This window comes from Rhinatrema bivittatum, chromosome 5 (assembly GCF_901001135.1).
Source record: "Rhinatrema bivittatum chromosome 5, aRhiBiv1.1, whole genome shotgun sequence".
NCBI lineage: Eukaryota > Metazoa > Chordata > Amphibia > Gymnophiona > Rhinatrematidae > Rhinatrema > Rhinatrema bivittatum.
In genome coordinates, this window is record NC_042619.1 from 236,953,442 (window position 1) to 236,979,521 (window position 26,080).

General features: G+C 46.8%; 1 protein-coding gene across 2 annotated transcripts in view; it reads right to left on the reverse strand.

Moving 5' to 3' along the window:
* Positions 1-42: 42 nt before the first annotated feature.
* CLIC6 (chloride intracellular channel 6) overlaps positions 43-26,080 on the reverse strand; it is a 137,450-nt gene continuing 111,412 nt past the window's right edge. For both annotated transcript variants that reach the window (XM_029603523.1, XM_029603522.1), the window contains 3 exons: positions 13,286-13,392; positions 9,943-10,124; positions 43-2,525 (listed from right to left, as the gene is read on the reverse strand). In XM_029603523.1, coding sequence (XP_029459383.1) covers positions 2,364-2,525; positions 9,943-10,124; positions 13,286-13,392 — 451 coding nt within the window. In that variant the 3' untranslated portion in view covers positions 43-2,363. The remainder of the gene's footprint in view (positions 2,526-9,942; positions 10,125-13,285; positions 13,393-26,080) is intronic.

Genomic DNA, 26,080 nt, shown 5'->3' on the forward strand with positions numbered 1-26,080 from the left:
GTTGCAAATACATGCGCACATTTGAATGTGAGTGATTCATTATGTTTTTGCAATCACAGCTAGTAAATGTGATATAATTTCCAACATTCATGCAATCCTGGCAGCATAGATGAATTCAGAGTCATTGCTGGGGAACAGCTTAACAAATTTATAAAGTAACAACACAAGCAATGAGACTGAATAGAATATTACTGTAAGATGCATATTACTGTGTGCACTTCTAAAGTATTGTGCTGTAACAGGTGGTTGCATTTTCCTTTGGTATGTACTATCAGTTCACAGTTAAACTCTGACACCTCAAGCAGCATAGCTAACCTTTAGGGGCACATTTCCAGTCACATCTGTTACCAGAAGAGATTATTTGTTTCATGGATGTTCTTTTTTATAAGCACAGCCCATGCTGACCACATTTTATGTTGCTGTGACATATTAATTCACTTCAAATCTGTTTTGTGCACAAATAGGTAAATTTGCAAAAATCTTATCTGGAAAAAGGTTTTGCCAAAGGCACAAACCAGGAAAATACTTTAGAAACAGAGCCTCATTATACAGTTAAAGTTCACCATTAATTACAATGAATAATACATGATTTCCTCGACTGGATATGGCAGTGATCTTCCAGACCAAGAAATTGGCTATTTCAAAGTCTGTGAGCACAGCCAGAAGTGCTGTGAAAGGAAAATCTGATGGTTGCCACAGTCTTGGGATTCCATGGTATCTGGGTTTCCTTGTGCATGCCTACATACAGTGTACCTATGGGATCAGGGCTTAAAGAAAAAAAATCTCCATCTGCCAAAATTTAAGTTTGACAACATCCCTCTCAGAGAATTTAAAATCCTTGCACTTTCAAAAATAATTAAAATAAAAAAAACTTACACCACGCAGCCTAGTCTCTCCCACACCACTGTTTGTTTGGCATAAATATACTTTACTTGTAATATGATGAGGATTGCATTTGAATTTGCTGTTTGTGCATTCTAATATGTTTTCATTTATTAAGGAACTAAACAAAAATAAAACACAGAAAAACAACCTATCATATCAACTATGTGACAGTTTCTTCCACTAAAATAGGTTAAATAGAATTTTAAAGGGTAAAAGAAAAAGCAGAGATGCGACCTTTGGGAGTGAGTTAACATCTGTTTTCTATTCTCATAGGATGCAGGGAAAGGGGATCAGAGGGAAGAGAGCAATTTTTAGAGGGTCTGGGATAATGGTTAACAATAAGAAAGTTCACTGCTCTTCTAATCTTTAAAATAACCAATTTTAGCTATTCATTCAGGCTGACAGTTTATCAGCCACTTTCAGCTCTAGGTAACTCAAGGGATTTTGGCTCCAGGTGTTATGTCAAAATCCATAGTTTTCACTACTTTATGATGGCTGCCCCTGAACTGTGAGAAAACATCTAATATAATCTCTCCAAAAGGATCACAGTGCTGATCTTCAAAGCAATGTGCAACAGATAATTACAGAGAAAATGAACAATACTGTAATTTCTTTTCTAAAAGACTCAGGATGTTTGAAAGCTGGAGCAACTTAAAATGACTAAGCAAAGGTTTGGCATAATACACACAACATACAGGACAGTATAATTTAAGACTAACTGGTTATTGCTCAAGAACTATGATAGAGAAAAAAAAAGGTTCATTCTGTAGAATAAGTTGAATGTCTCTTTCTGGTGATAAAAGTCACAGGTAAAAAGGTGCCCTTCCGGTTGCCTCTGCACAGGTGTATAGCTGCTCTGTGCCTTCCAGCTCAAATCCACTCTGCTAACTTGTTAAGTAGACATTCAGTTACTGCCATGAAATTAGAATGTATAATTTAGAATATGTTCTCTATCATTAGACAATAATTGTCCTTTCTGATGGTAGGCATGATGTCTGCATTCCAAATAAAAAGAGCAAGAAGACTGCAATCAAGATATAGACCATTCCAGGTACTTTATTCAGTCAAAGCAATTGGTGTCTACAGCTCAATTGCCAATCATGTATCACAGCTGATACCAAGCTAAAATAGTGGCTGCCATGACCTGCTTAGTGTTTTCTGCAGTTGATTTTGCAATGTGTTTTTTTCATTGAATAAAGGACTGGAAATGTCATGGAAATGGAGTGCAGTTTCCTGGTTTTGGTTTTCTAAATATCCTATGATCTGCTGACAACAACTTTAGAATGAACACAGTCTCATGTCCTATTTTATCTGTTCAGTATGTGTGGAAGTGACAGAGTAGCTATGCAAAGGCGCACCGAAGAGCTCATTGTAGTACTGTGATTTTTACCAACATCAGGTTACTTTAGCAGTACACACAGTAGAATGTTTTCTTCAACTTGCTGGACAAACATAGAAGTTGGAAATATTTCATCCCATTACTTCATTCTTTTGGCAACATCTAAATAAGCAAAAGTAATCTCTCGATCTGCTGGGCAGGTGCTTGTGAACTCATCTCTAGCATAAGCATGGTTTATATATCTCCAGAGTCCAGACAGCTCATCTGGGAATTCAAAATTCCTGTATTTTTTTGTCACCACCTGAAAAAAAAAGAGGTTAGAACATAATTATATTTTGAAGTCTGCACATAAGTCTTATCTCCACCCCAACTCCGCCCCCATGCGGACTGTGAGCATGGAGAAATTACTACTTACCTGATAATTTCCTTTTCTTTAATGAGGTCAGGTTAATCCACTCCAATGGGTTATGCACCTCTACCAGCAGATGGAGACAGAGCAAAGCTGACATCACAGTATATAAACCCGTGCACTGACATCAGCTCACCAATATAAGAACATAAGAAATTGCCATGCTGGGTCAGACCAAGGGTCCATAAAGCCCAGCATCCTGTTTCCAACAGAGGCCAAACCAGGCCACAAGAACCTGGTGTTGCGACCGTCACTGCCTGACGTCTCCAGTCCACCCACCTTACCTCTTTGGCGACTCCATCTTTGGTTGATGGAAGTTTGGCTGCCGCAGCATCATCTTGCCAACCTCCTCCGGCGTTCCCGGACCGGCTAGACGCTGCCTTCCGCTATGTTTTCCTGAGGCCTAAAGGCGCGCGCGCAGCCCCGACAAGTGCCAGCTGTGGCGCGAACCTCAGGGGCGTCCCCCTGAGATGACGTCATCATCACCAGATATTTAAGGTCTCTTGTTTTGCTAGCTAATCGAGTTAGCAAAAGGTTTCCTACCTAGCTGCCTCCAGGTATCACTGCGGATGGGATTCCCTCTCCACTTACCTTCCTACTCTGCCTCTTCGGACTTTACCAGGGGTACCCGCTCCTCGGGGGCCTCGCTCTCTCTCTTGTTTTTCAGGTCGCAGTCTGGAACCGGTACTCGCTCCTCGAGGGCCCACGTTCCCGGACCTGCTACTGAATATAACTTCTGCCAGGAAGTCACCGCTGCCTACAACCATCTCTCTCTCAGACTGAGTTACCATCTCTCTCTCAGAGCTTTCCCTGGAACCAAGTACTCGCTCCTCGAGGGCCTACTTCATTCCAGCTCCTGGGCTGTTCCAATAGACTATTGTGTGAGTGTTACCATCAAGGTTCTGTTCCTAAACTCTGCATACTCTGCCTACTCACTATCTCAGTTTCTCTACAGCTCAGCCATCCTGGGATCGCTGTTTCAGTGCCTGAGGGACTACAGCCCAACCGGACTCTTCCAGCTCATTACTGCCACCTCTGGTGGTTCTCTGAAACAGTTTAATAAAAGAACTAGTGTATGTCTGTCTCCCAACTCTGGGCTGACCGGTGGTCCCTCTTGGGATCTTCCCCCGTGGGCGTGGTCATCTGCCACCGGCCCAAGGATCCACCCACAATTATCACAAATAACACCTGGCAAGTATTCAAACACTAAGAAGATCCCAAGCTACTGATGCCAGTAATAGCAGATGCCATTCCCTAAGTCAACTTGAATAATAGCAGTTAATGGACTTCTCCTCCAAGAACTTATCCAAACCTTTTTAAACCCAGCTAGACTAAGGGGTAGATTTTTAATCTTACGCGCACGGGGTACATTTGTGCACGCTACCCGGCACGCACAAATGTACACCCGATTTTATAACATGCGCGCATTCCCGCGCGCATGTTATAAAATCCAGGGTTGGCGCGCGCAAGGGGAAGCACACTTGTGCACCTTGCACCCCGAGCCCTAGGGGAGGCCCAATGGCTTTCCCCGTTTCCTCTGAGACCGCTCCGAAATCAGAATATAAACAGCCGATCCTTCTTCCTGAGAGGTTTAGAAACCTCCAAATAACTCAAGATATGCCTCTTGACATCCAATGACCGTAACAAGCGATATTCATCCACATTTCTCTCCCTGACAAGAGACGGCAGGGAAATTGATTCAAGCGAAAATCCGAGACCAACTTTGGCAAAAAAAGATGGAACAGTTTGCAGTTGTATTGCTCCCAGAGTCACTCGAAGAAATGGTTCCCGGCATGTAGTTCGGAGACTCAATGCGCCAAACAAATTGCCACAAGAAACACCATCTTCAAAGTAAGTAACCTCAAAGAGAGGCTATGCAGTGGTCGAAAGGTGGGACCCGCTAAAAAGTCCAAAACCAGATTAAGATTCCACAAGGGTACCGGTAACCACAATGGGGGATGAAGATGCTTCACCCCTTTAAAGAATCGGGACACATTCAGGTGGGCCAACAAGGATCCAGCATTCACTTGACCTTGGAAACAGGCAAGAGCCGCCACCTGTACTTTCAAGGAATTAAAGGCCAACTCCTTAATCCATCCTGCAAAAAATCCAAAATGAGCGGGATCTTAACTGAACAAGGATGAACCCCTCGATTCTCACACCAAGCCTCAAACACTCACCAAACCCGAACATAGGCTAAGGAAGTGGAGAACTTTCGTGCTCAAAGCAAAGTGTTAATCACAGCAGTGGAGTATCCACCGGCCACTCCTGCATGAGGGCATCAATGCCCAAATACTTTAGATCTCTCCTGCAACTGAAGAAGCGAGGAACCTTCGCATTGTGAAACATTGCCAGCAAGTTTAGAAACAGGAGGCCCCAGCGATCCACTATGAACTGGAACACCTTGTTTGACAATTCTCATTCTCCTGGATCCAGACTCTGACTGCTGAGAAAGTCCGCTCTTACATTGTCTTTTCCTGCAATATGTGAGGCTGAGATCTCCTGAAACTGTATTTCCCACCCATTCTATGAGTTGGGCTATTTCCTGCGACACTTGCTGGCTCTTGGTTCCTCCCTGATGATTGATGCAAGCCACTGTCGTCGCATTGTCTTAATATTATTCAAAGTGCTTGCCCCTGCATACGTTCAACAAATCGCAAGCATGCCAACCAAATGGCATGTGCTTTCAGCCAATTGATGCTCCAGAGAGACTCTTCTGTACTCCAGAGCCCCTGCGCTGTCAACTCCTGACAGTGAGCCCCCAACCCTGGAGGTTTGTATCCGTCGTGAGTACTAGCCATTCCGGTGTTCATAGGGAAATGCCCTTCCTTAGATGATCCACATGTAACCACCTCCACAACTGGATAGTGATCTCCACCAATAAGTGAAACTGCATCGAGTAGTCCTGAGACCGTGGACTCCAACGAACAAGCAGTGTGCGCTGAAGAGGACACATATGCAACCTTGGCCACGGAACCACCTCTAGGGTGGCCGCCATCAACCTAAGCACCTGTAGATAAGACCACATCATTGGGCATATTGTTTCTATCAATAATCATACCTGTGCCATCAGCTTCTGAATGAGGATTTCTGGCAAGAAAACCCTGTTTTTCTTCATGTCGAAATGAACACCATTATCTGGGATGGCTGTAGATTGCTCTTGGCCACGTTCACCACCAACCTAGTTCCTGTAACAAAGAGTTCACCTTGCATGAGACCTGAAGGCTGTTGCGCCTGTCAGTCGCAGACAGCTGCGCCCTCTGTTGCTTACCTTTTTTCTGCCTGACTCAGTCCATTTTGGTAAGATGGCTCCCTCTGCTTCTCCACACTGAACCCTCTGGAGTTCTCGGTCCGGCATGGGCGATTGCGTTCGCCATCTTTCTCCAGGAGTCACCTAGGGCACACACACACACGCAGCCCTGTCCTTTACGTGAGTCATGGCGGGAACCTTGGAGGCGTCCCCACCGCATAACGTCACTAGCTCTGGTATTTAAACTCCATTCTCGATTCCAACTACGAGTTAGCAAGGAATCCTCCATGCTGATCTCTCCTTGTTACCAGACGCTCCCGCTCTGTGTACTCTCTCTCCAGGACGACTTAGATACCCGCTCCACGGGAGCCTTGCCTCGCTCCTCTATACCCTCCGGGGTTATCTGCTACCAACAAGGACGCCTAAGGTACCCGCCCCTCGGGGGCCTTGCCTCGCTCCTCTTTACCCTTTGGAGTATCTGCTACCAGCAAAGATGCCTAAGGTACCCGCCCCTCGGGGGCTTTGCCTCACTCCTCTTTACCCTCCGGGGTATCTGCTACCAACAAGGATGCCTAAGGTACCCGCTCCTCAGGACCTTGCCTTGCTCCTATTTACCCTTCGGGGTTGTCTACCTATTACCAGGACGCCTACAGCACCTGCTCCTCGGGGGCCTTGCTCGTCCGAGACCTCCGCTCCTCGGTGCTCTCTCTTACTACAACTACCAGCATTAGAGTGAGTACTGCCGCTCTTGTTCTATCTTGCTTTGTCTCATCTCTCTCTCCATAGAGACTCGACCTATCCTGCACCGCAGGTCTGGTGAGATTGAGGAACTGCCTTTTCCTCTCTGCAACCTTCAGACGGAACATCATCATCTGGGTTCTCCTCTCCTAGCTTGAATCATCACCCGATCCTCGGGTTACCATCTACGTTGCAGTACAATAAAGCTTTCTCTCTGTGTCCATCTCTGCTTAGAGCTAGCCTATCGCTGCAAGTCCCTACAGGGCTCCACCCTGTGGGAGGTGTCATCTCTTACAGCGACCAGGGGCCCACGCTTCAATGTCCAAAGTACAACAAAGGCTCTCTTTCATGCTCTTAGCCCAAATCAGTATGGGTAGACCAGAATGCCATTCTTTCTCAACACTGCTGCTACCACCACCATGACCTTGGAGAAGGTTCTGGGCATGGTGACCAACGGAAGGGTAGCGCTTCAAACTGATAATGTCACCCCAAAGCAGCAAAATACAGAAACCATTAATGCTCCAGCTGGATGGGAATATGTAGGTACACCTCTGACAAATCCAGAGACATAAGAAACTCCCCCAACTGTACCGCCATTATCACTGAGTGTAAGGTTTCCATGCAGAAACAGGTCACCCGCAAATGCAGTTGACTCCCTTGAGATCTAGGGGGCGAAAGGAACCCTCCTTCTTGGGTACAACAAAATAAATGGAATATCAGCCCACGTTTTCTTGTGACATGGGCACTAGGACTGCAGCCCATAGACTGAGGAGTCTTGACAACATACATTCCACTGCCTGCAGTTGCAGGAAGACACCATGAAACATCCCAAGGAACACTGAGAAACTCCAGAGCATAGTCATCTCTTATCACCTCCAGAACCCACTGGTCTGACATGATCTCGACTCACCTCTGATAAAAAAAAGAGAGAGGCGACCCCCTACCTCTTGTTCCCGGGGGTGGGTCGGCACACCTTCATTGAGAGGTTTGGGGGGCACTGCTACTGGGCTGCCTGGAACAAAAGGACTGAGACCTACCCAAAGGTCGAGCCCTCTGAGAAGCCGCTCCTCTGTAGGGTCAAAAAACTGTTTGAAACCCATAGAACGACTCTCTCGTGCCAAACAAGCACGGCACCCGCTTCTTGTCCTCTGGTAACCGAGGAATCTGGGACTCATCCCACTTATTGGCCAATTTTTCAAGCTCACTCCCAAACAAGACTGATCCTTTAAAGGGCAATTTTATAAGATTAGACTTTGAAATTCTATCGAGAGAGAAATAAACAAGAGCAAATCACCAGGGAGCCACAAGAGGCTATCTGTAAAGTCATTGCCATCGCCTCAAAGGCCTGCTTAAGGATAGCCTCAATTCTCCTATTCTGCGCATCCTTTAATGTTACTCCCCCTTCTACAGGAATAGTTGTCCACTTGGAGATGGCACACACAAGCGCATCCATGTTCGGAAAGTGCAACTGCTCTTTCGCAGCTTCCAAGGCTCGTCCCCTTTAAAATTAGCTTCCGGGGCACCCCAATCAAGATCAATCAATTCTTGAATAGCTTCCATAATGGGGAAGAAACATGATGCTTTATGCAAAGAAATTAAATTGGGATTTTTCTTTGGCTCAGACATGGAATCAGTATCCGACATCTCCAGCCATCTTCAGCGGCTGGGAAATCAGAGCCAGCAAACTCATCTCTATGAAAGAAATGCAACATTGTTCTATACTGCTTCAATCCCGGAGGAATGTCCTCATCCTTCAAGGAATAAGAATCAGCTTCATCATCCGTGCCATCCAGGTCCTATCAGCAGGTCTAGTCATACTCCCAATACTTACCCGCGGCACCAGGCATGCGGGAATCTGCAGCCTGGGATTCTGAACTATTAGGACTGGCTGGGGCCGCCGACTGTGCCTGAAGAAAGGACTATATCCCTTGAAAAAATTCCACCCTAGAAAAAGCAGAGGGGTCCATACCAAAACCAGGGGGCTTTTGTCCTCTGCTGACGAACCAGTTAGGGGAGCCCCCTCTGGCAGCTTCCCCTCCTTTTCCATTCCCACATCATGCTGGGAAGGACTGGGCTTAGCAAAATCAGTCGAAGACATTTCTCCCTGAGCCTCCAAGCAGCACTGACACAAGTTAGAGGGATCGCCAGGCTGTGTTGTCCAAATATGGCAAGCAGCACAAAGGGTAAGGCATTTAGGCTTCTTTGCTAAGGGCACCACGGATAAATACTCGCTATCGGTACGCTCCCAAAAGCATCCAATAACTGTGCACCAAGCTGCGCTTGCAATAAGAGTATACCACACATGTCCAAAATGTAGGTGCCCAATACACGGTTCAGGTAGGCGCCCACCTGGGCACCCCTAAATACACACCTGAGTGCCCACCTAAGCACACATCTGTGTGGGCAAGCGCGAACTGATGTCAGACACTGTTTCGCAGCAGCCTTGCGCACAGAAAAGCACGTGAATGCCGCCGTAGCTTACCTCGCAGCGTCTTAAGCAAAGCCTGAAAGTGGGGCCTAGCCAAAAGGCCGCTCAACCCAAGCTGCCGAGCTCAGATACCAGAAGAGGGATAGAATCCCTAAAATTAACTCCCCTTTTTTCTTTTCCTTTTTTTTTATTACTCTTTACCTGAGCTCATCCCGTCCCAGCTGAGTACAAAGTCAGTCTCTGACTGCGGGGGCAGAAGGCAAAGGCCTTCACTGCTGGGTTCAGCTTCCTGCACCCGGTAGCCTCTCAGCTGCTTGTCGCTCTAGCTAAGTTCACACTAGAAAACCAGCTACCAGAACAAGGCACTCATCTGAGGGAAGGATTCACAGATATCACCTCAGGAAAACTTGACTGAGGGAGAGACCATAAGGTATCACCACAGGAGAGCAGGGCAAAGTGACTTCCTTCTTCTTTTCTCCATTTTTTAAAGCAATCCCCAGTAGAGTAATGCATGTCCACCATCTGCTGGACACGTAGAATATTGGTGGGCTGATGTCTGTGCAGGGTTATATATACCATGATGTCAGCTTTGCTCCATCTGCTGGTAGTGGTGCATAACCCCACTGGTGTGAATTAACCTGTCTGAAAGCTAAGAAAGTGCAGTTTTACTACATAACTGCTGGGGCTATTTTCAAAAGAGCTATTTATATGCATAAAACCAGGATTTGTGTGCCTGTATGGCTTTGAAAACCTCTGTAAAGTTATAAATATGAATTTTGTCACTGAAAAACATACTATAAATTCTATAGTAACACAGTAATATAGTAGATAACAGCAGATAAAGAACAATTGGCCCATCCAATTAGTATGGGTACATAGTCCACAAAACAAACCTTAATGATATGGAGCTTTGGTAAGAGGTTACAGTCTGCTAGAGTGAGCTCATTGCCATCCAGGAAATGCCGTTCGGAAACAGTGAGGTCTTCAGTACTATAAGCATCAATCTCATCAGGCAAAGGTGTATTCAAAAAGTCATCCAGTTTCTTTAATGCTTTCAGTAATGCTTTTTCCAGACCTAGGACCAGTAAGTGGAAATGTAGTTAGAATATGAAACTCGCAATCTGTTATATAATTATGCTTTCGGAACTTCTTTTGAAATTACATGGGTAATGCAGGAGTGACAACTTCATGGGAAGACACTCACCATACTAAATCAGTCATTCAGCTCTATAAACTTTGTTCGGGCCAGACAGAATCCCTTCCCTCCCTTTGAAAATGAGATCCTTGTCTTACATGTGTGACGGACCCTACAGCCATGCCACCATTAAACCTGATTGAGTCTTGTATCTGCTAGAGAGAGAAGGTTAGAATAAAGGGAGGTACCATTAAAATACAGCTCCTCTTTCTGTGGAGTCTGTAATGTTCGTCCCTCTGGAAGTCTATTTAGGAGCTCTCCACAGTGAGCTTGGGGGGCAATCCCTTTCTGTCAGCACAGAGTGCAGAGATTTACCTTTTGTTGTTTTACAGGCCCAGTCAGTAAAAGCAGTCTAACCGAGGCTGTTCGACCTGACCAGGGTCGGGAGGGTTTTCCTTCCAGTCTACTCACTAGTTGGTTGGGATATCCCTCTGGGTTGTTTTTGAGGGTTTTGAGATTTTTCGTGGTAGGAGCCTTGTGAGACATCTGGGCCTTTCTTGGGCACAGAGATTGGGGAACCCTGTGCTTGAAACACCTAGGGATAGGGAAGACCTACTCTCCACAACCTTGGTAAGGAAGGGGGTGACAGTGACTTGCTCTAAGGAACAAATCCGGTGTCAATATCAGTTTTTGGGGGAAAGAACACTTTTGTTAGAAGATCCAGGAGAAAGGTTTTTGGCTGCCCCTTCCTTCCTGCTAGCAGCAAGAGAGCTGCTTGTTTCAAAGAGGGTCCCTTACTTCAAGGACCCAGAGAGAGAATATTATAAGACTGTGTTTGATCAAGGAGCTCCTGAAGATCTGCTAATCATGGGTAAAGGAAACATCATCACTGGGGACACCCATCCGGTGTTCACCGCCCTGGGGAAAGAAAGAGGATTTACTCTCTGTGCCATAGACTTTGCTAATTTTATCAGCTTGGAAGGGGTTTTGATCATCCTAAAGACCCTGCCCCTCTGGAAGTTCCACTTTACCTAAATCCAAGAGAGTGGATATTTTTTCTGCACGTGTATGCTGCACAGATAGCGGGAAGAGACTGTAAAGAGACTGAAGAAAGATTTATGTGGTGCTGCAGTTTGAGTTTGATGACATTCACTATCATTGTTTAACACTAAGACTTTTTTTTTGGACACTAACCAAGTGGTTCCACTCACTGCACCCACATCAGGAATAAACATTTTCCCCAGGGGAAACACAAGGGAATGTGTAAAGGACTCCTTTCTTCCCCCAGTCTTGCAAATCAATAGCTTGGGAAGTAAAGGAGGTACTAGAGCTAGTCAGAGTTCCTGCCCCAAAGAGTACAAATAACTTTATGGCCTCACCCATGCAGGCTTGCACATTGGGGTGGGGTTACCAATGGGAGCAACCTGGGAAGAAAGATCAGAGCCCTAAGTGTCTCACTTCTCCTTGGATTAAAGCAGGACACTGTGACTTCTCCCTCCAAGACACCAGCTCAAAATGAGTTCACGTCCATCGCTAGGTCCTCCTCCAATAACTACATTTTTTGATATATATACTAAGCATTTTTCCCATAAACACAAAATACGAAAAATGGAGATCACCTTCAGTTCAATGAATTTCAAAATAGCAGACCTCGCTTTAAGAACCTTGCTACTATGTCTACAAAACTATACACAAGTGTGCTTTACACACCAATACAAAATGATCCTGAGGTTACAGAGCACACAAAATAGCACACCATACTGTACTGGTTCAAGGAAATACCATTTTTGCCTCCATTATAGGTCTGTATTTTTCCCTTTTTTGTTCTAAAAATGGATATTCGCCTTGTAATTGAGTCCCTCTATCTTTGATTTTACTCTTCAGGCCTCCACTAGCAGAATATCCATCAAAAATGACAGAATTTTACAATTCAAAAATTTCAAGTTAGTGTACACAAGTCAATTCCCTTTCACTCCCCCCGCCCACTCTACTGCTCTCACCTTCCTAACCCTTTCACTTCCTCCACAGCTGATTCAATCCTCCCTTTCATTGGCAGGAAGTGGTGCTTCCTACAGTATCTGCCTCCTCCTGCTGCCTAGGTGAGCCTCATGGTTTGACTACATGATGCCCCATAAATATGTATGGTGCTCCACACACTTCGAACTGTGAAGATAACCCAAGGATTACCCAGGCAGGAAGAGGAAGAGATATTTTCTGAATGTCATCTTGTTCATACCATCCATCCCTCCAATCACATAGCTGTTGTTGCCACTGTTACTGGGCTACATGGACCTTTTTAAAGGAAACCTTAATCCTAGGCACTGAATACCTCTATTCACATCAATCTTGAATGGCTGCTCCTCTCCTGGATCCATGTATTTTTAAGTCACTTCAGAGTTGCTGCTGTGGAATGTATCTCAGGGTACCCCATTACCAAAGACCTCACACCTAAGGTTTCTGTACCATCATCACTGCCTGACATTGATGGCCATCACTGCCTGGTTCTGATCCTAGCTTACTGCTACTTCATTGTTGGCCCCCCTCCTCACAGTGACCCAAAGTAATATGTATTAATTTCCTTGTAATGTGCCTTCCAACAATGCGGTTGTCACTGTTGCCATTATCAGGTCACATGGGTATTTTTAAAGAGGATACTGATCCCAGGCTCTGAAAACTCTCTCCTCCCTACAACATCCTCCTTGAGTGCTCACTCCTCCTCAAACACCATGCATTTAGTTTGCCTGTTTGCCACTGACCAGGGCTTTCCCTTACCACATCAGTGGCTGATTTCAACCCCCACTCCACCATCCCAGGCACATGTGCCTGCAGCACAACCTGATTCTGATGGCTGTTACTTCAACTACTTTAGACCCCTCTCCGCAGTATCTCAATACGTTGCATGCTCATTTCCTTAACCAACAGTGTTACAGACAGAAAATGGCTTTTATTATATAGGATAAATGCTTGAATTGGGCAATCTAAGACTAAAACCAACTTCGGTCTTTCATATTTTTTCCTTTAAATTGATTTATACATATCTACTTTTAAGTTCATTTGAAACTACTGCTAAGTGCAAAGTAATAGTTTAGAGCTTAACTTACTTTCATTAGTATCTTTTCTTGTATTCTTAATGTAGGCAGAAAATTTTGCAAACACATCATTTCCAGCTGAACTAGATTCTGGGTATTTTGGTGCAAGGCGGGGGTACCTGAAAAGGTAAACATAGGAACACCACATGGATTACCTCTTAATTCTGCTTCTAACTTACATGTTAAAGGCATGTGAAAGAATTCTTTGCTTCCATGTTTACTAATGAGGTGACATCATCAGATGGAGCCCGGCACGGAAAACTTCTAGAACTTTGACTGGCACATTCAGCATGCTCAGCATGCCTTAATCCACGCATCCATGCAGGATCCCTCTTCAGTCTCGCAACATAGAATTACGAAAAAAATAAAACAAACATAGGAGAATCTCAACTCTATTGGGTGGCAGGCGGGTTTCATGAGGATTAACATCCTACTGTTTTCTCCTAGGACAAGCAGGATAGTAGTCCTCACACATGGGTGAATCCCTAGCTACAGGAAGCCTCCGAAGGTAACACAACCAACAGGCACCTAACCACATGCCAACGGGCACAACAACAGTGGTGCTGTTGGTAAGAGAGGGAGACAGCCTGAACCCGAAAAAGGGCCTTAGGCAGGAAGAGTTGGGTTAAGAGCTTAAAGAGATTCCTGAGGACAGACTGGCCGAAACTATTGTCACGTAGGCCATCCCTAGCTTGAACCCGAAAAAAGGGCCTTAGGCAGGAAGAGTTGGGTTAAGAGCTTAAAGAGATTCCTGAGGACAGACTGGCCGAAACTATTGTCACGTAGGCCATCCCTAGCTTGAACCCGAAAAAAGGGCCTTAGGCAGGAAGAGTTGGGTTAAGAGCTTAAAGAGATTCCTGAAGACGGACTGGCTGAATCTACTGTCACATTGGCCATCCCTATCCAGACAAAAATGAGAGGTGAACATGTGGAGGAACTCCATATCGCAGCCCTGCAAATTTCCTCCATAGGAACTGTCCTCAAGTGGGCCACTGAAGTCGCCATGGCTCTGACGGAATGAGCCTTTACATGACCCCCGAGCTGCAGTTCCGCCTGAGAATAATAAAACGAGATGCAATCCACCGACCAATTTGACAGTGTCTGCTTACCAATGGCAACTCCCAATCTATACTTGTCAAAAGAGATGAAGAGTCACCTGGATTGCCTATGTCCGCTCCATAAGGCTAATGCCTTTTTACAATCCAGACTGCAAGGCCTGCTCGCCATGGTGCGAGTGAGGCTTGGGAAAGAAGATAGGCAGGATGACTAACTGGTTAAGACAGAACTCCATCACCACCTTGGGCAGGAAGTTAGGGTGCATGCGGAAAACCACCCAGTCATGAAAGAACTTAGTGTATGGAGGGTAAGTCACCTATGCTTGAAGCTCACTGACTCTGCGCACTGAGATGACTGCCACAACAAATATGACCTTCCAGGTCAGGAATTTTAAGTCACAGGAGCTCAGCGGCTCGAAAGGAGCCTTCATCAGCTGAGCCAACATTACACTGAGGTCCCAAGAAACAGCAGGAGGCTTCAGGAGAGGTTTCAGCTGTATTAGGCCTTGCATGAAGTGGCTCACCAAAGGTTGCACGGAAATGGACGAACCATCCACATCCTGCGCTTAAGTGCACCCTGATGGAGTTGGTTTTCAAATCAGCTTCCAATAGAGAGAAGAAGTAATCCAGCAGTTTGCAAGTGGAGCAAGAAAATGGATCCAGGATATGTTGCTCACACCATGCCGAAAACCTCTTCCACTTTAGCCCATAGGACTTCCTAGTGGAAGGCTTTCTGGAAGCCACCAGGACCCGAGAGACATCATCTGAGAGGTCAAGGGTACGCAGGAACAGCCTCTTAACATCCAGGCCGTGAGGGACATGCGGAGATTGGGATGCCACAGGCAGCTCTGATCCTGAGCGATGAGATCCAAGGAAGTCCCTAGGCCAATTGGTTCTCGAAGGGAAAGATCCCACAGGAGCGGGAACCAGACCTGCCTCAGCCAATGCGGGGCCACCAGGATCATGGTGCCCCAGTCCTGGCGAAGCTTCAAAAGAGTCTTCATCACTAGTGGGATCGGAGGATACGCATACAGAAGGCCCTGGCCCCAGCTGCAGGCAAAGGCATCCAAGGCTGGGGTACCATCTGCTCAATATAGAAAGCAGAACTGAGCCACCTTGTTGTTGCTGGGAGATGCAAACAGATCCACGTCCGGGGTTCCCCACAGATGGAAGATCTGGTTTGCCACCAACTGGCTCAGGGACCACTCATGAGGTTGGAACACTCGGCTGAGACAATCCACAATCACATTGCCTATTCCGGCCATCCCTTGAGACAGGGCCCAGGACCAGATCTGAACAGCCTCCTGGCACAGGAGGAACAAACTTGTGTCACCCTACTTGTTGATATATCACATCACGAACTGGTTGTCAGTCTGGATCAGGACCATCTTGCTCGCCAACCGATTCCGGAAAGCCCAGAGGACATACCTGATCGCTCTGAACTCCAGGAAGTTGATCTGGCATTGTGCTTCCTGGGCGGCCCACAGGCCTTGGGTATGTAGCCCCTGCAAATGGGCTCCCCACCTCAGACAGGAGGCATCAGTGGTGAGTACGACCTACACAGCAGGGTGCTGAAATGGCACCCCTCGCTCCAGGTCAGAGAGGGTCTTCCACCATGACAGAGTCCCAGAGAGACTGCATCACTCAGATGCAAACTCTGAGGCTTGAGTGGCCTGACACTAATGCAAGTGTGCAAGGGGAGTATCATGAATGGTAGCGGCCATGTGCCCAAGCAGTTGCAACATGCGTCTGGCTGAGACACATTGGCTCTATGCACCACCCCAGCAAGAGCTGCCAAGGATAGCACCCGGCCATGTGGTAGAAAGGCTTTTGCCTGTGTCGTGTCCAGCAAGGCTCCAATGAAGTCCAGCTGCACCAACGGACTCAGGTGGGACTTCGGGTAGTTGATAACAAATCCCAAGGATTCCAGCACCTGGATGGTTAAACGCAGGGAGCGCGTAGCCCCCACCCGGGTAGTGCTTTTGACTAGCCAATCGTCCAGGTAAGGGAAACCTGCACCCCAAACCCGTGCAGGTGTGCCCTCACCATGGCCAGGCACTTGGAAAAAAACCTGAGGTGCAGAGGCCAGACCGTACCCAGTACCAAAAGTGGCGTTCGCCCACCACAAACCGTAGATACTTCCTGTGACCTTGGAAGATCTTGATGTGGGTATAGGTATCCTTCAAATCGAGGGAGCAATCTCCTTTTTGTAAAAGGGGGATCAAAGTGCCCAGGGAAACCATCTTGAACTTTTCTTTTCTTAGAAACTTGTTCAAGGCCCTTAGGTCTAGGATAGGACGGAGTCCTCCTGTTCTCTTTGGAATCAGGAAATACCTGGAGTAAAATCCTCGCCCTCTTTGCCCTGGTGGTACGGGCTTGACCGCCCTGACCATTAAGAGGGAGGACAGCTCCACTAATAGTATCTACTGATGTGCTTTTGGCCCCTAAAACGAGCACAGAGGGCAATTTGGCAGGACATCTAGTAGATTCAATTGATACCCTTGATGGACGATGAAAAGAACCCACTGGTCTGAGCTTATATTGGGCCACAGGTTCGCAAAGAATTGTAGCCTGCCCCTGACTGGAGGATCCAACGTCCCAGGTACAAGCGACTGGCTTATGCTTCCCACGACCCCGTCAAACCCTCATCCCTAGAGTTGACTGAGGCACCGGCTGGGGCTTAGGGGCTCTCTGCTGCCTGGGACGGTCACGGGACCCCTGATGGTGTTGATGGGAGCAAGGGGGCGGGTGATAGTACTTCTTTTGGCAAAAGAAAGATTTCCTTGGCCCCTATCTTGCCAGACTCCTAGAAGAGGAGGAAGGATCTGGAGTGCTGGTGAAGAGTTGTTGGAGGGTTTCATGGTGGTCCTGAAGTTGGGCCACAATGTCCCTCACCTTATCTTCGAAGAGATTCTTTCCTGAACATAGCATGTCAGCGAGTCATTCCTGTACCTTTAATTGGAGATCAGAGGCCAGCAGCCATGCTATTCTGCGGATGCCGATTCCCGCTACAGAGACTCTCAATGCCGTTTCGAAAACATTGCAAGTCACTTGGACCTCGCGTTTTCCACACTTCAGGCCTTTATGCAGCAGGGTCATGAGGGTGTCCTGCTGCTGTTAAGGCAGCTGCTCGGCCACCTCCTGCACCTGCTTCCAGATGTCCCGTGAGTACTGGCTCATGGAGAGCTGGTAGGCAGCAATGCAAGCAATGAGCATGGTAGCTCAAAATACCTTCTTTCCATGAGCGTTCTGTGGTCCTTTCCCCGGGGGCGCAGAGAAATGAGTCCGAAAATGCTTGGCCCTCTTGAGGGTGGATTCTACCACCACTGACTTGTGGGGCAGCTGACGCTTATCGAATCCGGCAGCCTTATGGACAAGTTAGACCCTGTCCATCTTCTTATTAACGGGAGGCACTGTGAGTGGGTATTCCCAAATTCTCAGCATTAACTCCTTAAGGATCTCATGCACCAGGACGACCACAATCTCCTTAGGAGGCTCCACGAACTGGAGGATATCAAGCATTTTTTGCCTGGCATCCTCTGTTAACAACTGAAATGGGAATGCTTCCGCCATCATCCTCAAGAAACTTGCAAAAGCAAGTCCTCAGGAGGAGACTTCCTTTGCTCCTTTGGAGGAGAAGGGTCTGACAGGAGACCCTCAGAGCTCTCAGAGGAGGACTCCAAAGCATCATCCCCCCCAGGGGTCCTCATCCACACTGTAAGGTATAGGAGATGGATCCTAGGTGCTCGGCCTTTGTCCAGAGGTGCAGGCATCAGTAAAACTAGTCGGGGTCTGCAGGCCTTGGCGTCTCTGCTGGCCTCTGTGGAGTTTCCTCGGACAAGGAACAGGCAACGACCACAGTATTGGTAGGGAGAGGACTCTGTGCCCCGCTGGGCACCAAAGCTGTCCTGAGAACTGACGCCAGCTGGGTTGTTAACGCACCGATGAGCACACTGAGCTTCTCCAGAAGCAGTATAAAGACCGACAGCACCCAGGTCTGGTGCTGTTGGTGCCACATGACCAAAGCCCTGGAGCGCCTGCACCACTGCCTGAACTCCAGCTCCTCCTCAAAGGTTGCCGATGCCAACACCGACTGGGAGGAAGGAGGGGTGGCCAGATCTTCTTCGGACCCTCGAGGTGGATCGGTAACTGGCATCAGGACCAGTAGAGACCACTGCGGACCCCTGGTATCGATGGAGGATTGGCACTTCTCATTGTGGGGGTCGCTTCGGGGGCATCGCAGCACGAGCCGGTGCATATCTGTGCCTGACATCATGCATCGACAGGGACCGATGCCAATGCTTCTTCAGCTTCCCTCAATGCTCGACCCAGAGGCCGAGGATGAGGAACCCAATGTCCTCAACCTGGAGGAGATCGACTGTGGTCGGTCTCCAGTGCCCTATCTGCCGACAGAACAGACGGTCCTGCCAATGTCAATGGCTCGGTGTCCACTGGTGCGGCTCCTTGGTCCTTCAATGCTGATGGCTCGGACTTCTTCAACCCAAACAGCTGTTCCATCTTATCAAGTTGAAGGCCATTTCCCTTCAGGGTCATCTGGGCGCATAAATGGCAACCCCAGACATCATTCGATGTCCTCAGGCAGAGGACACATATCTCATTCGGATGCTTGATGGACATAGTCCTTGGGCACCAGGGACATCGCCGAAAACTGGATGTGGCCATGTCAAACAAAACAAAAGGAGCACAAATGATAGTGGTGGGGCGGCAATGGCCAGCAGGCACCGATGTACCTTTGCCATAGGGAAACGACCGCGAAAGGAAACTTATCAGAATCATCGAAAAACCCGACTAGAAGCACTACGGGAAGGCACCAAGAGGGACCCAGTGACAGAATAGCACAGAAAAAAACACCAAAAAATCGTGAGAAGGAAAAATTTTCCAGAAGGTCAAAAACAGCCAGAAGAGGGTGTTGCGGGTGTGGACCCTTAAACGAAGGGGGAGTTTTTGAAACCCACAGGGAGGAGTCCTGCAGGTCCCCACCATCAGCAGGCGGAGCTGGCAGTAACAGAAGCCCAACTGGAGCTTCACCAATACCAGCCCATGTTCCCCTTAGGTTGAGCCCTTGGGTGCAGTAGTCTGCCAGTCTTAGGTGTGGGCCTCTCTGGAGGTGAAGATCGATCGCGATGAAGTTGTTGCAGGCCAGCACAGAGCAGGAAGCGGAGTCGGACAAGCAGCAGTCACCAGACTCAGGATCAGGCCATAGTCAGAGGCAGGCAGCATACTCACAGTGTTGTGGTTCAGGCCAATTTCTGGGCAAGCGGAGTTCAGTCAGAAGCGGAAGTAGGCAGTAGTCACAGGCAAGCGGGGATCAAGTAGCACCGAGGTCCAAGCCGAGGTCAAGCCAGAAGTCCAATCCAAGTTGATGCCAGAAGTCCGGACTGAAGTCAAAGCCAGGGATCCAATCCAAGGGGATGAGGAATTAAAGAGGAGGGAGGCGGACAAGGGACCACAGGAGCAAGACAAGACTCTGAAAACAGACGAAGGAAACACTGACCACGAAGACAGGAATGCAGGAGACAACCAAATTGCCAAGGAACCAGGTACAGGACACAGGAGCATAGGAACGACACACAACGGAAACCAGGAACCAGAAACCAGGAATGCGGAGGCAAAGAACTACCTCAGGAGGAGTTGACCTATTGCCGAGGTGTAGGCTGCAGGGAGAAGTTGCCTTAAATACTGAAGGAATCTGATGTCATCAAAGGGCACCATAGAGATTTTCCTGCTGCGGGCCCTTTAAATGTCGGCAAGTCAGACACGTGCCTAGAGAATCCCTCCAGCCTGTCGCAGTGGCAGCAATGTTGGCCTAGCCATGCTGACTAAGATGGTCGCTTCCTAGCCAGGAAGGCCGGCCGTGGCCTTGGGAAGCTGTGCGTCTGGGTCCGGGCTGGAGGTAAGAGTGGCAGTCTGTGGGAAGGACTCACACCACAAGGCTTACAGCTCTGTAGAAAAAGAGACTGGAGAGGGATCCCATGTGGACGCGTGGTATAGTGTATGCTGGGCATGCTCAGTGTGCCTAATCAAAGTTCTAGAAACTTTGTCATAAATTTTCCGCATCAGGGCTCCATCTGATGATGTTACCCATGTGTGAGGACTACCATCCTGCTTGTCCTCTGAGAAAAATATTTCACCTCAAGAGCCTCCTCTAACTATTATTTTTCAGCCCTCAAGGCCGCAGTCCACTCCAGATGCTTATCATTTGCTGGAGATACAGAATACTGGCAGGCTGGTGTCAGCACGGATGTATATAAGGGATGACATTAGTGACCCTTTTGATCTCTTTCTCCATCTGCCGATTGGCATGCATAACCTATTGCTCTGGATTGGTTTGACTTGATGAAGAAGAAACAGTATGTTTACAAATAATAGTTAGCAGGGCCTTAAAACTTCAATGCTTTCAAGAACATTGATAGATCAGTGCAGTAGGAAAGAAGGAAGGCATTATCAAACATGCTAAAATACAACCTCTGCAAAATACTATCCAATACATTAGACAATAAACATAAGTTGCAAGAAGAATAGGCATGGTACTTATGAATGCCTCATGAGAGGCATCTAAGAAAACTAAAAAGTCATGGGATGGGAGGCGATGTCCTTTCATGGATTACAAACTGGTTAAAAGACAGGAAACAGAGAGTAGGATTAAATGGTCAATTTTCTCAGTGGAAAAGGGTAAACAGTAGAGTACCTCATGGTTATGTACTTGGACCAGTGCTTTTCAATATATATATAAATGATCTAGAAAGGAATACGACAAGTGAAGTTATCAAATTTGCGGACAAAACAAAATTATTCAGAGTAGTTAAATCACAAGCGGATTGTGATACATTACAGGAGGACTTTGCAAGACTGGAAGATTGGGCATTCAAATGGCAGATTAAATTTAATGTGGACAAGTGCAAGGTGTTGCATATAGGGAAAAATAACCCTTGCTGTAGTTACACGATGTTAGGTTCCATATAGCAAAATTGCTTACCTTTTAATAGGTGTTATCCCAGGACAGCAGGACATATGGATGACGTCACTGACGGAGCCCTATTGCGGGAAAACTTTCTGTCAAAGTTTCTAGAAACCTTTGACTGGCACTGTGAGGCCACTGAGCATGCCCAGCAGGCTATGATATTCTCTGCCACAGGGGTCTCACTCTAGTCTCTTGTATAGCAATAAGCTTTAGCAAAAATAAAATAATAATAAATGGAACATAGCCAACTCCACAGGGTGGCTGGTGGGTTCTGTGAGGACTACATCCTGCTGTCCTGGGATAACACCTATTACAAGATAAGCAATTTTGCTTTATCCCAGGACAAGCAGGATGCTAGTCCTCACATATGGGTGATTAGCAAGCTAGAGGCTGAGTCATTTTGCGGTAAGGCAACAGTGAAGTATTGTTGTTGAAAATGAGTCAGCCGAAGATCACAGCAGGTTGGATGCAGGAGGAGTTGGGTTTAGACTGAAACAAGTTCTTTAAGACAGATTGTCCATAGGCTGAATCTTGTCGACCTTCTTTGTCCAGACAGTAATGAGCTGCAAAGGTGTGAAGAGAACTTCATGTTGCCGCTTTACATATGTCAAGGATTGGCACTGAACGATAGTGTGCTACTGAGGTTGACATTGCTCTTACTGAATGTTCCTTTACTCGCCCTTGGAGAGGAAGGCCTGCTTTTTCATAGCAAAACTGTATGCAATCTGCTAGCCAATTGGATAGAGTATGTTTACCCACTGCTTTACCTGGTTTGTTTGGATCATAAGATACAAAGAGTTGATTGGATGTCCTGTGGACTGCAGTGCAGTTTAAGTAAAAAGATAGTGCACGTTTGCAGTCCAAGGTATATAAGGCTCGTTCTCCTTGGTGAGAATGAGGCCTTGGAAAAAATGTGGATAAAACTATGGATTGGTTCAAGTGGAATTCCGTAACTACCTTGGGGAGGAATTTTGGATGTGTACGGAGAATCACTCTGTCATGTAGGAACTTTGTATAGGGTGAGTACGTGACAAGTGCTTGTAACCCTTCTAGCTGATGTAATGGCTATGAGGAAGATAGTCTTCTGTGTGAGAAATTTAAGGTCACAGGAATCTATGGGTTCAAAAGGAGAACGCATGAGTCTTGTTAAAACCAGATTCAGGTCCCATTCTGTGACTGGAGGCCGAATTGGTGGTTTAAGGCGAGTTAAACCTCTCATAAACATACTGACAAGAGGTTGTGTGGAGACTGGTACATCTCCCATCTTGTGATGGTAAGCTGAGATTGCACTTAAGTGTACTCTTACAGCTGAAGTCTGGAGGCCAGATTCTGAAACATGGTATAAGTAGTCTAGGAGAGAAGTAGTGGGGCAAGTGAAAGGATCAATATTCTTTTGTCTGCGCCACAAAGTAAATCTCTTCCATTTGGAAGAATAGTTCTTTCATGTGGAAGGTTTACATGAAGCTAAAAGCACTTGAGATACATTGGATGAAAGATTGAGTGGTTGTAAAATCAAGCTTTCAACATCCATGCTGTCAGGGATAGGGATTGAAGGTTGGGATGGCGCAACCGACCCTGATCCTGAGTTATGAGAGTGGGAGCTACTCCCAGGCGAATTGGATCCCTGACTGAGAGGTCTAGAAGTGTGGGAAACCATACTTGTCGAGGCCAATACGGGGCTATGAATATCATGAACCCCTTGTCCTGTTGTAGCTTCACTAGAGTTTTGGTTATGAGCGGTATCGGAGGATACGCGTATAGAAGGCCTGAGTTCCAAGGGCGAGCAAAGGCGTCCTTGGCTGGCTGGTTCTTCTGTATGTGTAGAGAAAAGAATTTGTCTACTTTGTGATTCAGATGTGACGCAAAGAGGTTTATTGTTGGTTGTCCCCAATGCTGAAATATCCTGGTCGCTACTGAGGGATCCAGGGACCACTTGTGTGGTTGGAATTGACGACTGAGTCGATCTGCCACTACATTGTGAATGCCTGACAGATAAGTGGCCCGGAGAAACATTGAGTGGTTCAGGGCCCAGTCCCAAATCTGTGCAGCTTCTTGACAAAAGAGATACGAGCCCGTACCTCCCTGTTTGTTGATGTACCACATGGCAACTGTATTGTCCGTTTGGATGAGAACAGTTTTGTGTGAAAGGCAGTTCTTGAATGCATGCAGCGCATAACGTATAGCTCGAAGCTCCAGGAAATTGATTTGAAATGTTGCTTCGAGTGTTGTCCAAATACCCTGGGTTTGGAGAGTGTCTATATGAGCTCCCCAACCCAAGGTGGATGCATCTGTAGTTAGAGTTATCTGTGGGACTGGTTGCTGGAAGGGTAGGCCCTTGCGCAAGTTGTCCTTGTTTGCCCACCATAGTAGAGAGGAACGTAGCTGGTGGGTTACTTGAATTGGAGAATGCAGTGGTTGAATGGCTTGGATCCATTGTGATCGTAAGGTCCATTGGGTTACTCTCATGGCGAGGCGTGCCATAGGAGTGACATGAACTGTGGAGGCCATGTGGCCTAGTAATGTTAGAAACTGATGAGCTGTTGCTTGTTTCTTTGAGTAAAGTGAGTTTGCCAAAAGGGAAAGTGTGTCTGCTTGATCCTCGGGTAGAAAAGCCCTTGAGAGGATAGTGTTCAATTCTGCTCCTATGAATTGAAGCAGGTGAGATGGAGTAAGATGGGATTTTTGGTAATTGATGAGAAAACCCATGGAATGGAGGACAGTAATTGTTTGGTTGAGAGAAGCGAGAGCTCCTTGTTGAGATTGGCTTCTGATGAGCCAGTCGTCTAGATATGGAAACACATGGGCACCTTGTTTGTGCAAGTGTGCTGATATTACTGCCAGACATTTGGTGAACACTCTGGGAGCAGAGGCAAGGCCGAATGATAGTACTTTGTACTGGAAATGTTGATGACCTACCATAAAGCGCAGATACTTGCGATGAGGAGGGAATATTAGAATGTGCGCGTAAGCGTCTTGAAGATCCAGAGAACAAAGCCAATTTCCTTTTTGAAGAAGTGGAAGCATGGTGCCTAGAGAAACCATCCTGAACTTTTCTTTCTTCAGAAATTTGTTGAGATTTCTGAGGTCTAGGATGGGACGAAGGCCTCCGGTTTCCTTTGGAATGAGGAAATAATGGGAATAGAATCCTCTGCCTCGCTGAGACCGGGGCACTGGCTCTATCGCCCTGGCTTTCAGAAGGGTGGATAATTCTACTTGTAATTGAAGCATGTGATTTTCGTTGAGATGAGAATAACTCGGAGGAAAATCTGTGGGAAGTGAGAGGAAATTGAGTTGGTATCCTCGAGATATTATTAATAAGACCATTGGTCTGATGTTATTGGTATCCAATTGTTGTAAAATTTGGATATCCGGCCTCCCACTGGAAGTTTTGGCTGAGGATTTGAGAAAAGGCTGAGTTCTCTGGATGTGATTTCAAAAACCAGCAGCAGGTCCTGTCTGTGGAGCAGGTTGGGGCCAAGCTGTCCTCTGCTGTCTTGGTTGTGTTCTCTGTTGAGTCCTAGAAGGCCTGGGTCGAGATGCAGGAGGGTAATACCTCTGCTGCCGGTAAAAAGGTCTTCTAGTGTCCTTTCGTTGAGGCCTACGTCCAGTGTGCATAGGGGGATCTTGTGGGAGGGAAGAAAGCTGCCTCAGTGTTTCCGTGTGCTCCTTTAGCTGAGACACAGCATCTTGGACCTTGGATCCGAAAAGGTTGTTTCCCAGGCAAGGGAGATCCACCAGTTTCTCCTGAACCTCTGGCCTAAGGTCTGAGGCCTTTAGCCATGCCCATCTCCTGGCGCTGATTCCTGATGCAGCTACCCTTGAGGCTGTTTCAAATCTGTCATAGGCCCTTATGGATGATGGCCTGGGCTGCCTCCTGATATTGAGTTGGGAGAGATGGGACAAATTCTTGGATTTGTTTCCACAAATGTCTCTGGTATTGGGTCATGTAGTTGTGATAGGAAGGAATCCTGGAGTTCAACATGGCTCCTTGGAACACTTTACGACCCAGGGAATCCAGAAATCTATGGTCTACCTGGGGGGTTTAGGGGCCACTTTGACATTCAAAGTGAGACGTACGAACAGAACAGTGCTTGCTCTCTTGATGTTACCGAGAGTCCATCAAGCTAGGTTGAGAGAATATTGCACAAATCTCATCTTTGGTTGAGTTTCCTCACTCCGAAGGTCATCAAATCTTCACAAGAGAGCACTATTCTGTTTGTACTTCTCACTTTGAATGTCAAAGTGGACCCTAACCCCTACCTAAACCTCACCTCGAGTAACTAGGTGGGCCTCATATAGAAGTATACATACCTACCTAGTATGAGGGCCTTATAGCTAGTCTCTCTCTCTCTCTCTCTCACTCTCTCTCTCTCTCTCTCTCTCTCTCTCAGGTAGGAATTGCAACAATTTGGGTACTTACCGCAAAGTGCAAAAAAGTTATCGCAGTTTGCGGTAATACCTATGTGAAGCGCTAAAATAGTGCACTTCGCGATAAACAGCCTATTACCATAAAACTTGCCCCTTTTCCTATCGCATGCACTATTCAGTGAATTTTGATAAATCCAGGCCTAAGTTTTGCTTTGTCAGATTGTTTGTAGAGTGTTAGTTCACGTAATATATAACCACTCAGCCTACTTTCCATAGTGAGTTGCCACATACACAAAAAAGTGCATCTAAATGGAAGTGTGAAAAACATGATGTTTATGAATGAAAAGCCTTAAAAAAGTAGCACGTAAAGGCACTGGAAGCATAGAAATTGATCTAACTAAA